This window comes from Dermacentor andersoni, chromosome 8, assembly GCF_023375885.2.
Source record: "Dermacentor andersoni chromosome 8, qqDerAnde1_hic_scaffold, whole genome shotgun sequence".
Taxonomy (NCBI): domain Eukaryota; kingdom Metazoa; phylum Arthropoda; class Arachnida; order Ixodida; family Ixodidae; genus Dermacentor; species Dermacentor andersoni.
Genome location: NC_092821.1, coordinates 76,595,995 through 76,611,302, shown reverse-complemented (window position 1 = coordinate 76,611,302; position 15,308 = coordinate 76,595,995). Strand labels below are relative to the sequence as shown.

Here is a 15,308-nt window from a genome sequence, read left to right as displayed (position 1 = left end):
AGTGAAGTCGTTGCCATCTGTCGCAGCTGAGCGCGTGCGCAGCAGTTTCTCTCCGACTCCGAAATGGGTATGCCACGTGTCACAAGTACTCCTTAGCAGCAGGCACCTTTCGATAAGGAACGCCTCGAGCAGAACCTGGAACGAGCTCGTCGAGGCCGTGCCGATGCTGCAGCCGGGGCAAGGGAACAGGCCCGTGCAGCAGAGTGCAAGCAGCAACTGCGTACCGAGGATTCGGCAGCCTACAAAGCCGTCGTTTAACAAACCATCAGGATTTATTTATTTATTTGTTTATTTGTGACACCCTCAAGGTACATAATTGTACATTGCAGAGGGGAGGGGCGAGAATACATTCGAAGAGTAAAAAATGCAGGATTAGTTCAAGGAATTTCCAACGAACAAAAGCAATATGAAAAAAGTAGTAATACATTCATAACAAATATCAGAGGCTTACATAACATGAAAATACACAAAGAATACACTTTAGCAAGCAGACAATGTTCACGAATAAGTACATAATCATGCCATTTGCTACCATACATTATTTTATGTTGATTACTGCATTCTTAAAACGAGTGGGGTCACTGATGCTTACTAATGATGTTGGTAGATTATTCCAGTCGACTGAAGTCCTAGGAAGGAATGATTGTGAGCACGCGACGGTGTTATGACGGGGTACGTTAACTTTATGTAAGTGGTCACGACGAGCCGAATAATAAGGCGCAGGTTGGATCCAAAGAGGGCGAAGAGATGCTTTGTGGTAGTAGATCTTACGAAAAAGGGAAATGCATCATTCTTTTCTGCGAAGAGATAATAATGGAATTTGAAGGGTTCTCTTCATTAATATAACACTAGCAGTGCGACGGTATTTAGCTAAGATGAAACGAACCGAGCGATTTTGCACAGATTCAATTTCGTTAATTAATGTGATCTGATGAGGATCCCAAACGGATGAGGCATATTCTAATTGGGGGCGGACGTATGTCGCGTACAAAAGCCGTTTTAATGAAACTGGCGCAAGCGAAAAATTTCTCTTCAAATATCCTAAGGAGCGGTTAGCTTTAGATATTACATACTGTACATGCTGCTTCCAAGAAAGATCGCTAGTTATATGGATGCCAAGATAACGGTAGCATGTAACGGATTGATGGGGGCAGTCATTAAGGGCGTAGGTAGGGCAAGTTGTGTTAGAACGAGAAATCTGCATAGATTTGCATTTATTAATGTTGAGTTCTATGCACCAAGTGAGGCACCAGTTAGATATGTTATTTAAATCAGATTGAAGGGTAGCTATATCAGATGCATTAGTCACTTTTCGATATATAACGCAGTCGTCAGCGAATAAACAAATTTGTGAGGAAGTGTTATCAGGTAAATCGTTAATATATATTAAAATAAAAGAGGACAAGAACAGACCCTTGTGGCACACCGGATTCAACTGGAGCCGCGTGAGATGTGGAGTCATTAGTTACAACAAATCGGGAACGAGAAGAAAAGAACGATTGGATCCAGCTGAGTACTCCCGGGTCAATGTTGAGTGCGCTTAGTTTGTGTAGTAGCAGTACATGTTTCACTTTGTCAAAAGCTTTAGAAAAATCCAAAAATATGCAATCAGTCAAAAAACCGCTATCAAGATATACACGTAAGTCATTAGTGGAAGTTACCAGCTGGGTCTCACAAGAAAAAAAATTTGCGAAAGCCATGTTAACTGTTAGAGAATAAATTATTTTCTTCAAGAAAGTTGACGAGGTTAGAAAATATGATATACTCCATAATTTTGCATGGTACTGAGGTAATCGATATGGGCCTGTAGTTAAAAGGATCTTGAGTTTCGCCAGATTTGTGGATAGGAATAATCTTTGCTGTTTTCCAGTCATGAGGCAAGGATGAGGACAGGTACGATTGTGAAAAAATACTCTCTAAGATGATAGAGGAATACTCACTAGTATTTTTTAGAAATTTCGTCGTGATTTCGTCTATTCCACAAGAAGACGTAAGTTTAAGAGTGTCTATTATTTTTTTTTTATGCCACTAGAGTTAAAAATTACAGGATCCATAGGAAAAAAATTGCAGCATGGTATCGTAGGAAGGTCGTTATGTGCTGAAGGAGTGAAAGCTTTTATGAATACATTAATTAAAATCGTAGCGCAGTGCTGCCGAGGTATAGGCTCACCGGAAGACGTGCTAAGTGATATGATTTTCGATGCACTAGGCCTTACTACATTCCAGAAGCTTCTTGGATTATTGATGAGCATGTTCGGAAGGGTATTATTGAAAAAAGAATTTTGTATTCTTTATCGCAGATGAGTAGGCCGAGGCAGCTTCTCTTTAAGCTGACCATTTAGCCTGGCTTTCCGTCCGCTTAGCGGTGCGAAAAAGACGTTTTTTTCTGTTAGATAGGCGTTTCAAAGATTTAGTATACCATGAAGCATTGCTATTCGAAAAAACGCGCCTCTTCGGAATAAACTTGTTAACAAGATCGTGAATTTTTTCTTTGAATATATTCCAGTTAGTATCCAGTGAGTGCTCAGCAACTTTAGGCAGGTAATTATCAAGGAAAATAGCAAGTTCGTTGTTGATAGCGGTGAAGTTGCCGTTTTTATTATCACGAATGGTTTTAATACTGTTTTGTGACGGTAGGATTGCCAAGCTAATGAAAAAATGCAAGACGTCGTGATCACTCAAGCCGGGTGAGTGTGTAACCTTAGATATATCTGTTGATGATGCTAAAACAAGTTCTAAAAGAGATGATGTGGTGTTCGTTACACGTGTAGGGGAAGTAACTACCTGAACCAGGTTAAAATCAGCACATATCTACTAAATGCTTTGATTCTGCGGAAGTTGTATTTAGTAAAGGACACGTGCTTGACCAGGAAATATTCGGGAAGTTAAATCGCCCGTAAGTAATATTGGCGTTCCGGGGAAGCGAACACTAATCTGGCACAAGCAATCGTACATGCTATCGCAAAAAGTAGGGGCTGATGATGGTGGTCGGTAACAAACACCGATCACAACTTTTTTGAAATTTACAGAAATGCAGCACCATACACATTCAATGTTACATGATATGGCTACAGGGAAACAGTCAAAGCATTCAATAACAGCAATTAAGACACCACCGCCTAGTGTGTTAGCGCGATCAGTACGGTAAATATTATACTTGTTATTACAGTAGAATAACTCAGAGTTTGTTACTTTACTCGTCAACCACGTTTCGGTAAATGCAATTATGTCTGCATCACAATCATTTATTAGGCTACAGAGATCATCTTTTTTAGGTAAGAAGCTACGAATATTAGTAAAAAGAACCGGTAGTCATGATATTATAGGATCGAGGTCCCTACCCCTCGCGTTATCCTATGGGCGCGCCGTTATAACATTGCGGCCTGATCTTAAGGATAGAACAGACGCCGTGGCATCATCTGAGGTACTACTTAACGGCTTCAATTCACAGACCTTTTGCTCAGTGGCGTCGTATCTTAATTTAAATGGTACATTCTGACTTTTTCCGTATTCGATAAGAGCTCTTCTGGCGTAACGTGTAGCGGGACTGAAATCTTCACTAACAGAGATACTCATTTCTTTTAGCATGGGGCGGTTCGATAATATTTCTTCCTTCGTTTTATAGGCAGCAAAATTTACTATCAACGGACGAGACTTCCCTGGACTGAATCTACCAATACCATGTGCGCGCGATATGCTGTCACTAGTTATGCTGAGGCTTAGAGTGTTTGTTAGAATGTCCAGTATCTTTTCCTCCAATTAAACAGCGGATTCGGTGGCGATGTCCGTTAAACTATGAAAAAGTAGATTATTTCTACGAGAGCGGTCTTCCGCATCATCCAGTCGGGAGCGTAGGAATGCAGCGTCCTTTGCTATATTCCCCAACGCTTCACACACGTCACCGAGTTCATGCTGCCATTTTTCAAAACTACCGGTCTGATTTTCTACCGTCGCAAGTCTTTCTTTGATTTCTGATATCGCTTCCGCCACCGTTTCCTGATGAGTTTTTAACTCTGTAATAGTGTCCAGCATTGCTTTTTGGTTATCCTCCATTCTTTTAGACCTTCGATTCAAATCGAGTAAGGTTTTAAGAACTTCGGATAATGTATCTGATGGTTGTTCTCTCGGAGGACCAGGATGACTCTCAACGTCACCGCACAAAAGCAATAACAAAGAACAAAAAGGACCAAGCACTGCTTCTGGGCATGGAAGCACGATTATAAATGGATCGTCGGATTTTAGTCTTGATATGGAAAGGCAACTGACCTGTGGAGTGAACAAAAAGATGCGTGAGGCCATCATTCCTGTCGTGCGTCCATGCCCACTGAATATTTCGTTCGGAGCGCTGGCTTTAAGCTGACTCGCTATCGGCGCTGCCGAAGACGCTGAAGATGCGCAGTGCACATCAGGTGACAAGTGACGTAACCACCCTGCCAGAGGAGGGCGGCAGCGTACGGGACATGGAAGCTGGGAAAGCACCCGCCATCGCAGCTTCGTCGTAAGGGTCACCAACTGTACCGTTGCCGGTGAGGCACTGGTCGACAGGAAGCATCTCATTTGGTGGCAAGCAGCAGTCGCCAGGATAAGATGAGGCAGGTGAGGCACAGATGTCTTGAAACTTTGCTTCCGTGGTTAACGAACCGTTGTAGAGCGCTCCACCGTGACGAGAGGCAGCATGACATTCCCAGCCAAGGACCAGGGCACCGAATAACTGTGGAATGAACAAAAAGATGCGTGAGGCCATCGTTCCTGTCGTGCGTCCATGCCCACTGAAGATTTCGTTCGGAGCGCTGGCTTTAAGCTGACTCGCTATCGGCGCAGCCGAAGACGCTGAAGATGCGCAGTGCACATCAGGTGACAAGTGACCAGTGACGTAACCACCCTGCCAGAGGAGGGCGGCAGCGTACGGAGACATGGAAGCTGGGAAAGCACCCGCCATCGCAGCTTCGTCGTAAGGGTCACCAACTGTACCGTTGCCGGTGAGGCACTGGTCGACAGGGAGCATCTCATTTGGTGGCAAGCAGCAGTCGCCAGGATAAGATGAGGCAGGTGAGGCACAGATGTCTTGAAACTTTGCTTCCGTGGTTAACGAACCGTTGTAGAGCGCTCCACCGTGACGAGAGACAGCATGACATTCCCAGCCAAGGACCAGGACACCGAATAACTGTGTAATGAACAAAAAGATGCGTGAGGCCATCATTCCTGTCGTGCGTCCATGCCCACTCTGCGTCCATGCCCACTCAGTCATGAACCCAGTCATGAACAGGAGTACCGCACTTTTCAGCTTTACCGGTTAACCATCTGTACAGAATGCTTGGCCGGCTATTTTTTTGTTTTTGTTTAGCAGTTCTCTATAGTGTAAGACAAGTGCCAACGAAGTCTCTCAATAGGAGGCGAGGAGAGAGTTTTTTTTTTTAAATATACATATGTGATTGTGTAAACTGCCAAGTGCTCTAGTTTATGCATTGATTTGCTACAGATCACGTGATTGTTCTTCGCTACCCCCTGTGTAAATTCCTTGTAAGGCCTTTAGAATATATAAATGAATGAAGATAAATAGGCGCTTCAGGTCCTAAAGAAGGCAAACATTCAGATTTCTGAGCTCAGAAACTAGTAACGGAAATGTGCGAAATTATTTTTTGGTAATGTTATGAGATCGCGAATGATTATTTAATGAGCTATAAACTTCACCCTGATATTCCGTCCCATCCACTGCTTCGCTTTTTCTCCCACAGGCAACTCCCAGACACGAGCGATAAGTGTGCGGTCACCTGTCTGAGCATCATCCTCCTGCTGATCTCCATTGCACTCCTGGTTATTTTGGCGTTTCTCTTTGCGGAAGGCAGTGAGTGAAGTGAAATTGTTTTCCTTTTTTATGGCAAAGAACAGCAGCGGCAATGCTGCAGGTCACAAGCAAACATTTTCTAAGTACCGCGTGAGAAAGCCTTGCGGGAACAAACATTGCGCATCATGTAGGGATTGGGTTAAGAGTGCAATGCGGTTGCAAATACATGGCACTGTGGACCACTGGACTTCCTTCTTTAGTAAGCTGCTCACGAGACCGACTATACAGGGAGACATTGAGTCAACCTGTATAGGTAGCTGCGTTTCCTGGAATACCGAATACTTGACTTTTACCTTAAACGACAACCCAGAAAGGAAGAAAAAGTACATAAGGAAAAACAGGGTGCCGTGACCAGTTTGCCCTTTCGACACGTTACCGCTATAGACGTATTACAGTAACTTCGTAGGACCGCGAAATTATTTATCCATTAAGGATGGCCAAATTTCTTTCGAAGGTGAGTAGATGTACTCAATTGGCAATTATTGGATACATCTAGTGAAGCGTCTCGAAAACACAGATTTAACACGAATCCAGGACGTTGCAGAGCGATGGGCGAAGCTCTTCAAGAACAAGAAGAAACATTACTCGGCGTGAAATATTTGCATCTAAATTGGTACTTCACGTCAACAGGGTGTATATACTAGTGAAAAGTTAGTGTAGATAAATAATTACGTGTGCATTCTCTAATTTTCAACTTGCTGCGCTTTCCAGTGCTTTCTTTATTTAAATATTTTCACAAATTGGGGGGGGGGGGGGGGGGGGTTGATGAACAAAGCGCAATTCAGCCTGCTGATCTTGCTTATTGAAGAGGGGGACGTTGTGGGACTAATCGCAATGCGAGAATGGCTGCTTGAAAAAATAAAGCAGGTATGTGCAGCCTTGCCGAATCACAGAGGATTTCTATTGATGCTGCTTTTTTTTCATACAAAGTACAGAATTAGTTATCTCACAAAAGACTTCATATTTTCAAACGTTCTTCGCATCTGACACAGCCTATAGCGCCTTCGAGGGCTTGTTGAAGGAACTTTTATCAGGTCCAGCTTGGCCTTAACAAGGTCTCCAAATGTGCTGATGAAAACGGGTTCAGACTGAACCCACAAAAAAGCACATGTGTCGTTTTCTCGAGAAAAAGAGGCCTGCACGCTGATCCTGAAATTGTATTGCATGGTGAGCGTCTGCCTGTAAACAAGGAACATAAACTTTTAGGCATAATTTTAGACGCGAAATTAACCTTTGTACAGCACATAAAATATCTTAAAAACAAGTGCATGAAAACAATGAATATCTTAAAGGTGCTCTCACGCACAACCTGGGGCAGTGATAGAAAATGTCTCATGAACTTGTATAAAAGCCTCATACGCACACGACTAGACTATGGAGCCATAGTCTACCAGTCTGCTACTCCAACTGCTCTAAAGATGCTAGACCCTGTCCCCCACTTAGGAATTCGCCTGTCCACAGGTGCCTTTAGAACAAGCCCAGCGGAAAGTCTGTACGTTGAATCGGATGAATGGTCACTTCAACTGCAGAGAACATACTCGTCTTTCATGTATTTTCTTAGAGTTAACGGAAACAGTCAGCACCCCGCGTATTACACCATAAACGATTTGTCCAGTTGTCAACTTTTTCGAAACCAGCCCACAGTGGCAAAGCCTTTCTCACTGCGTGTCCGAGACATAGCCGAAGAAACAAGGGTTCCCCTGCTTGAATACCACCTTATGTCCCCAGCTATACGGCCCCCACCGCGGCAGTGGCAACCAATAGAGTGTGATACATCCTTCATAACTGTTACAAAGCGCGCTCCTCTCGCGCATATACGAATGTACTTCCTGGAATTACAACAGAAATACTCCGGTCCTGAATTCTTCACAGACGCATCAAAGTGTAATTCTGGCGTATCTTACGCAGCAGTCGGTCCATCCTTTTCGGATACCGGTGTTCTGCACACGAGCACAAGTATCTTTACAGCAGAGGCCTACGCCATATTGGCTGCCGTTAAACACATTAAAGAATTGATTATCCCAAAGGCAGTTATATATACAGACTCTTTGAGCGTCGTCAACGCATTGAAAACTGTGAAGAAATATCAAAATCCTATAATTGTATCTCTCTATTCAGCATTATGCACCACCTATGCGTCCAGGCAGCATATTGTAGTATGCTGGGTGCCGGGGCACCGCGAGATTGAAGGAAACGTGTTGGCTGACCAGCTAGCCACAACCGTCCACGCGAACGCTGATGATACTTCCACGACTGTCCCTGTAATGGACCTTAAGCCCTCCATAAGGAAACCGCTCAGGGCTTTCTGGCAGCGGTTGTGGGATAAAGAAACAGAAAATAAACTGCATGTCATCAAGCCATATCTTGGCAACTGGCCGCCGGTATCCAAGAACCGCCGCACGGAATACTTTGCAGACTTAGAATAGGACACACATACAGCACACATGCATACCTCTTGTCAGGTGGTGATCCACCCATGTGTGATAAGTGTGGTGAGCCACTTACCGTGCTTCACATCCTGATGCAATGCAGAGAATTAGATGCAAATAGAAAAAAGCATTTTCCATTACCTCACCGGCAACAAATTCCACTTCATCCCCAAATGATTATAGGTATGGAACCTCTCTTTAAACATCAATCACTGTTTCAATCTTTAAAAGCTGTACATAGTTTTCATATTATAGCCCCAGGAAACCCGTAGCACAGCCTCTTAACAGAGGTTTCTGCTGCGGTAGCTGCATTGAAAGAAAGCACCTGCCTCCCAGCCTTTGGGCTCAAAGGCTTTAAGGAGACATATGTGCTATTTCCATATTCATGCATTTTAGCCCCATGATCACTTGTCACTCGTGCTATACCCAGAGACCACTCCACGTATCACTGTCATAATTTTATACCTATATATCGTTTTATGCTTCTACGATAGCGACTAAATTTAGGCCACTTTACAGCCATGTTACACCCCATCATCGTAACTCACCAATCAGCGCTTAACACATCATTATCAGTCATGGCGCTCTTTGGCCACACCTGGCCCTTGCGCCACTAAACAACACACATCCATCCATCCATTTTATCAGAAGACGTACATCACCCACGCACATTTACCTGTGTGTAAATGATTCATAATGTGTCCCTCGTTTTCAGCAAATTTCATTTTGTTGGGTGTTGTATTTTTTTATTACAGGTATGTAAACTAGAAGATGTGCCTAACACCCGAATAAAACGCCATTGCGTGCTTGCACCGGTAATTTGCCGCTAAGGCCGTAATTAGGCCTCACGCGTTGAGCTTTTTATTCACATAGCCAAAAACCAAGCAACATTTTGCGTCTATTATAAACGACGTGACTTGTTTACGTCACCAAAGAAAACTACGGGTGTCGCATACACAACCTATGGAGATAGGAAAGTTCGGTGGCACCCATGTCACGATGTCTGTATACGGCAATGCGCTTAGTATTGAAACAACACAGCGTATTGCAACCGCCCCAACGCCTTACGTATGACTCGTACACTGCAGCACATGACACTCTTTTGGACTTCACTGTGAACAGTGCGCCATCTAGTGGTACCGTCGCGAAGCCTGCGCGTGGTGTATGAAATGCTTGGCACGCTGGCACGTGTGCTGAGAAACGCATCATGCAACATGTGGGCTCCTCTCTCGCGCTTTCTTTCAGGACACGCTATGCCATCTAGTGGCGCTGTCGAAAATTCCACGCGGGACCTCCTAGATGCGTGGCGCGTCTGTGCCTGCGACGGCTGAGAATTGTTCCCTCACTGGCTGCACAACCAATGCCACATATTCTGCGACCCAAATTGGCGAGCGGTTCATTGAAGAGCGAGACACACCCAATGCCTTTATCCATGGCGCTGCTCACTAAATCGTTGGCGTGAAACTCGTTCATTGACAAGCGGAACCCAGTGCACTTAAGACGTACCTTGCTAAAGCGTCGGGCCGCTCTTCTCGAGGAACCCTTGCCACGTGGATTCCACTTTTTCCATCATGGGAGAAATTTGAAAGGTTTTGTTAGTCGTAGAGCTGGCTGGTCAAAACGCAGCCGGGATCCTCTCCCGTTGCAGTGCAGTAACTGCACGCTGCCTCTAATGGCTCCGCTGTTAAGTCCGCGTCGCGGCACTGCGTCGATACCGCTGAGTACGGGATATATATATATATATATATATAGGAGAGGGAGAACATTTATTTGGCCCATCGAGGTCATTGCTCTTGAGGTCGAGTGGGTGGTGTCCTCATTCCAGGAATCCACTGGCCATGGCTGCTCGACGTACTTGCTGGACGAGATATTCTTGTCCCGCCAGGGTATCGCCGGTCCGCTGTACCTCCTACTGCTCAAATAACGTGCTAGGCGTCGTTAAGTGTTGAGGTTCATCCCCGCACTGTCACGAGATGTTAACGAGTGTAGGGCGTATGTCGCCGCACCAGGGGCTGATGCAGCGATATGTATGTGGGTACATTTTGCTGCATCTGTGTAGGTTTGGGAATGGGTTGGTCTGAATAAGTCTGAGAGCTACTGCCCCTTCAGTGCTGAGCTTTCTGTGAGGGGTAGGATGAATCCTGCTGTTGAGTCGCTGGATCTCGAGTCGGTCGCCGTAATTGGATGGCACAGGCATGAAGGGGAAGGGTGGGGATTGATGAGATGATTGGTTTTTCCTCTCTCGGTTGATTAGCGCTTGAGCTAGGCCGTTCGCCCTTTCGTTCCAGTCCAGTCACGCGTGGCCCGACGTCATCGTCCATGTTATTTGATGTGATCCTTGCATCCTCGGGCCTAGAATTTGAGCTGCCAGCAGTGGTGCTCTTCCGTTGGTAAAGTTACGGCAGGCCTGTTGCGTATGGGTAACGACATGAACTTCATTGCCTACCCTGTTTGTTGCTTTATTACTAGAGCCGCAGCTATGGGGTCAGCCGCAGCTGGCGTCTCTGCCCTGACGGAGGTCGCGAGGGTCAAGGAGTTGTCTCTCCAATACACGGCGGCTACCGCAAAGAAGCCCATGGTACGCCCCAACATCCAACATCCAATACACGGCGGCTACAGGGCACGCCCCAACATCTACGTTCGTTACGTACGGGTCACCCTTGAATTGTCGGCGCTGTCGGCCGACGGGAGCTACGCATTGTCCTTCATGGAGCTCATGACTCATGTGCTTCGGTATGGGGTTCGTCTTCATCTTTCTTATGACAGGCGGGGGTGATCGTTGCTCATCGAAAGCACGGAGCTCTGTTGCCGTTCCGGTCCGATGGAGGATGACTCTGCCCGCCGCCGTGTTTTGTCGTCTGGCTTTTTGCGAAGCCATAACCGCGTCCGACAGCTCAGCGAAAGTGTTGTGGATCCCGAGGGCCGCTAGCTTCTCTTTTGAGGCGGTGACAGGGAGACCCAGGGCCGTTTTGTACGCGCCTCTGATTGTCACATTTGTTTAGTGAGTGGTAGTGATAGGGCATGCTATACGCGTTACTCGATCACCTAAGTTTGGACAAAGCGAAGCGTGTCCTCTTCTCGCATGCCCTTGGGGATTCTTGTTATTCGTTTGATAATCCGCGAGATCTGGTTGATGGCAGACCTTAGGGTTTGGATGGTGTGGGAGGCTTTCCGGTTGCTCTGGATCCAAAAACCCAGACTCCTAGTCTTATTGGTTTGCGTGATGTTCTGGTCCTCTAGATAGGGGTCGATAGGACCGGTTGACTTGTCGATTCATCCTCCGTGCACCCGGATCACCTGGGACTTCTCGGGCACTCAACGTATCCCGCTCGCTGCCGCAAATCTCTCCACAGCCGTCGCGGCCTCCTGAAGGGTCGCCTCTTTTCGCGCGAGGGAGCCCTTGGTGGCCCAGAGCGTGATGTCGTCTGCGTACAGGGCGCATCCTAGGTCCGGGATCTTCCGCTGCTCTTCGGTCAGCGCTAGCATCGCGACGTTGAAGAGAATCAAGGAGACTATCACCCTTTGCAGCGTTCGTTTGCTCAGGTGGCCGATCGTATCCGATCGGGTCTGTCCTATTCCGATGGTTGCCCATCGGGAACGATTTGACGTAATTAAAGAATCGCTCCCCGCAGCTGATGTCGTTCAGTCTCTTCAGAATGGCCTCTTGAGAGATGTTATCGAAGGAACCGTTCATGTAGAGTGCGAGCAGGAGGTGTTCTCCCTTCGGGATGCCCTTGAGAACTTCTTCCCTTATGATTAGGAAAGCCTCTTGCGCAGATAGTCCCGACCGGAAGTCAATCATGGGGTGCGGGAAGAGGCCACCGTTCACTATGTAATGATGGAGGCACGTTTCGATGACCCTCTCGTACAGATTGCCGAGGCACTAAGTAAGCGAGATGGGACAAAGGTGCCGATCGCAGGCTTCTTGATGGGTTTGGGAGTGGGATACTAAAAAAAAGATATCGGTTTTCAATACAGAGCGGCAGAGTCCCAGTGACAATTACCTAGTTAAGGAAGTTGAGGTCACAGACATTCATTGAAGATCAGGACACACCCATTCGCACATGCCCAGCCACTCATGTTGGGTGTCTCACATGTTCATCTTCGAGCAGCACAGACGGAGTGGCATATACACAGTGGTTTAACTCAGCGTAAACGAGATTCAGTGAATAGCGGTACACTGGCCTGCCGCATACCGAGCACCGCATCTTGCACTGAGCCATGTCGGTGTCAGAGAGGTTCGTTGAAGAGCGGCACATAGGTACCCACTGACTCAAGCTGGGCCCAAGGTTGGTTTCCTACCCTGTTACCCCTGCACCGCCGCCAGACGTGCCACCCATTCGAGCAAGGAAAACCCAGACTCTGGCTTGCGGGAAATATGTTTGAGAGCGGGAAATATGTTTGAGACATAGATAGATAGATAGATAGATAGATAGATAGATAGATAGATAGATAGATAGATAGATAGATAGATAGATAGATAGATAGATAGATAGATAGATAGATAGATAGATAGATAGATAGATAGATAGATAGATAGATAGATAGATAGATAGATAGATAGATAGATAGATAGATAGATAGATAGATAGATAGATAGATAGATAGATAGATAGATAGATAGATAGATAGATAGATAGATAGATAGATAGATAGATAGATAGATAGATAGATAGATAGATAGATAGATAGATAGATAGATAGATAGATAGATAGATAGATAGATAGATAGATAGATAGATAGATAGATAGATAGATAGATAGATAGATAGATAGATAGATAGATAGATAGATAGATAGATAGATAGATAGATAGATAGATAGATAGATAGATAGATAGATATTCATTCGTTTTTCGCAGTATCCCTCTGAGAGGCCGCTTACTTAAAACCTGGTGCTCGATTGAAAGATGACCTTGAAAGCCTTCTTAGCTACATCTTCTAATGGCTTACTAGGTTAGAAGTTTTGAATGCAGAATACATGCACAAATTTTGATGAGTTTCTCCGGTATTTAAGCTCAAGTTCTCAAGATACCCAGGCTGACTGGGGCATTTGCAGCTCATACTTCTGAGGACCGTAATAAGAGGAATCTATAATAGAATGATAGGTGTAACGTTAAGGGATAAGAAAAGACCAGATTGGGTGAGTGAACAAACGCGAGTTAATGACATCTTAGTTGAAATCAAGAAAAAGAAATAGGCATGGGCCGGACATGTAATGAGGAGGGAAGATAATCGATGGTCATTAAGGGTCACAGATTGGATTCCAAGGGAAGGGAAGCGTAGCAGGGGGTGGCAGAAAGGTGGGCGGATGAGATTAAGAAGTTTGCAGGGACAACATGGCCACAATTAGTACGTGGCCGTGGTAGTTGTAGAAGTATGGGAGAGGCCTTTGCCCTGCAGTGGGCGTGACCAGGCTGATGATCATGATGATGAAGGCCAGACGACACGTACGCTTGCGGACGCGCGTCTCGTGTTCGCACACCCAGGCATGCGCAGACGGTGCGGCATGGCTCGTACGCGTCGAAACGCGGCGTGACCTCGGGGAACAGCTCATCCCTGCTATCGCACGCTTGGGTTGCCTTGCGTCGGCGCGCCTGGCTGCGCAGCTACGGCGTGGAACGTTCAACTCTCAGTGAAGCAGATTTATATTGTGCAAGAAAGTGCTTCTTCTTTCCTTTTTGTACTGATGTAACAGCTATAAAAATATAACGATTACGTTTATAGATATCGAAGCATTTTGAAACCCCGGGAATAACAAAGTACGAAACGGTGTCTACCAAGGCGTCTGTAAGTGAGCCCAGTGAGCGCGCGCTGTCGCGCGCCTTTGTGGATGCAAACCGCCATTCCTCGCAACGCGCGGCAGGCGCTAGGCGCGCTTGCACACACACACACACACACACACACACACACACACACACACGCACACGCACACGCACACGCACACACACGCACACGCAAACACATTTCTATTGCAATGAAATGCTACTTTGGCTAAACTGGCTAGAAATAGGTCGTATATGCTGTTGAAGCAATCTTGGCAAAACTTCCAGGCAGCTGATCATCAATGTTTTCGTCTATATTAGCCCTAAAGGGCCTGTTAGAAGACAACACGTGTATATGGTAGTGAGCGCATGTGACGCCGAAGCCAACAGGTGGTCGCTCAAGATGAAGCGCACCGTGACGGTTTCTAATCGCGGAGCTCATGCCTAGGACGCAGCACGGAATGTATTTTACGGTTCTGTTCCATTTCTACAATATCCGAAACTACTCCTTATAGGTGGTTAAAAATTTCGTCGCACTTGACTTCTATGTACGTCTTCTTTCTATTATCAAATGAGACGCATTTCCATTACATTTCGGTTCAGTCATTTTTTTTTAGCAAATGCATTAACCAAGCAAGTGCTTATTACTGACACGTAGCTCCAAAGCAACTGTTCATGTCAGCACTTGCCTTCCGTAAAACTCACGTATGTGACCTTGCACTGTTGACTTTGCGCAAAACCATTTCATTAAATATGTCCCTAAATTGTTTCCCCACTTTCAGTGACGCAGAAATACTTCTGTAAGTACAAGGTTTATTATCACTAGTTCTTACCTAAAGTGCACTTTTGTTCGTTAAAATATTTGCGCTGTGGTGTTTTCCAGTGGACTACCATAAAGCGGTGGATATTGGTTTGTGTGTGTGTGTGTGTTAATGTGACCAACCTAAATAGGTTATATATATATATATATATCTAATGGGGTGATTTCACGCCAAGTTTCCCAACCGCGTGGTGCTACACCGGTATCCGTTTCTTTAAAAAAATTGCAAGAATAAGTCCACGTATAACGCATTAGTTGCACAGTATTCGCCCACTATATTTTCAGCGGACAAAATCTGCTGCGTTTGAATTTCACAATACGGCGAAAATCCAGGTGCGAAGCAAAATCTGCCGACAATCAACCATCTGGTGCACTTTCTTCAAAATTTGCGTTTTTGCGTAGTCTGAACATTTTCCTGTCATTAGAAAAGTTAACAATATAATTTTCATT

General features: G+C 45.5%; 1 protein-coding gene across 1 annotated transcript in view; it reads left to right on the top strand.

Annotated features, from left to right (window-relative positions):
• LOC129386777 (uncharacterized) overlaps positions 1 to 15,308 on the top strand; it is a 47,398-nt gene that overhangs the window by 22,741 nt on the left and 9,349 nt on the right. The window contains exons 5-6 of the mRNA XM_072284090.1: positions 5,736 to 5,845; positions 14,821 to 14,838. Of these exons, the coding sequence (XP_072140191.1) occupies positions 5,736 to 5,845; positions 14,821 to 14,838 (128 nt within the window). The remainder of the gene's footprint in view (positions 1 to 5,735; positions 5,846 to 14,820; positions 14,839 to 15,308) is intronic.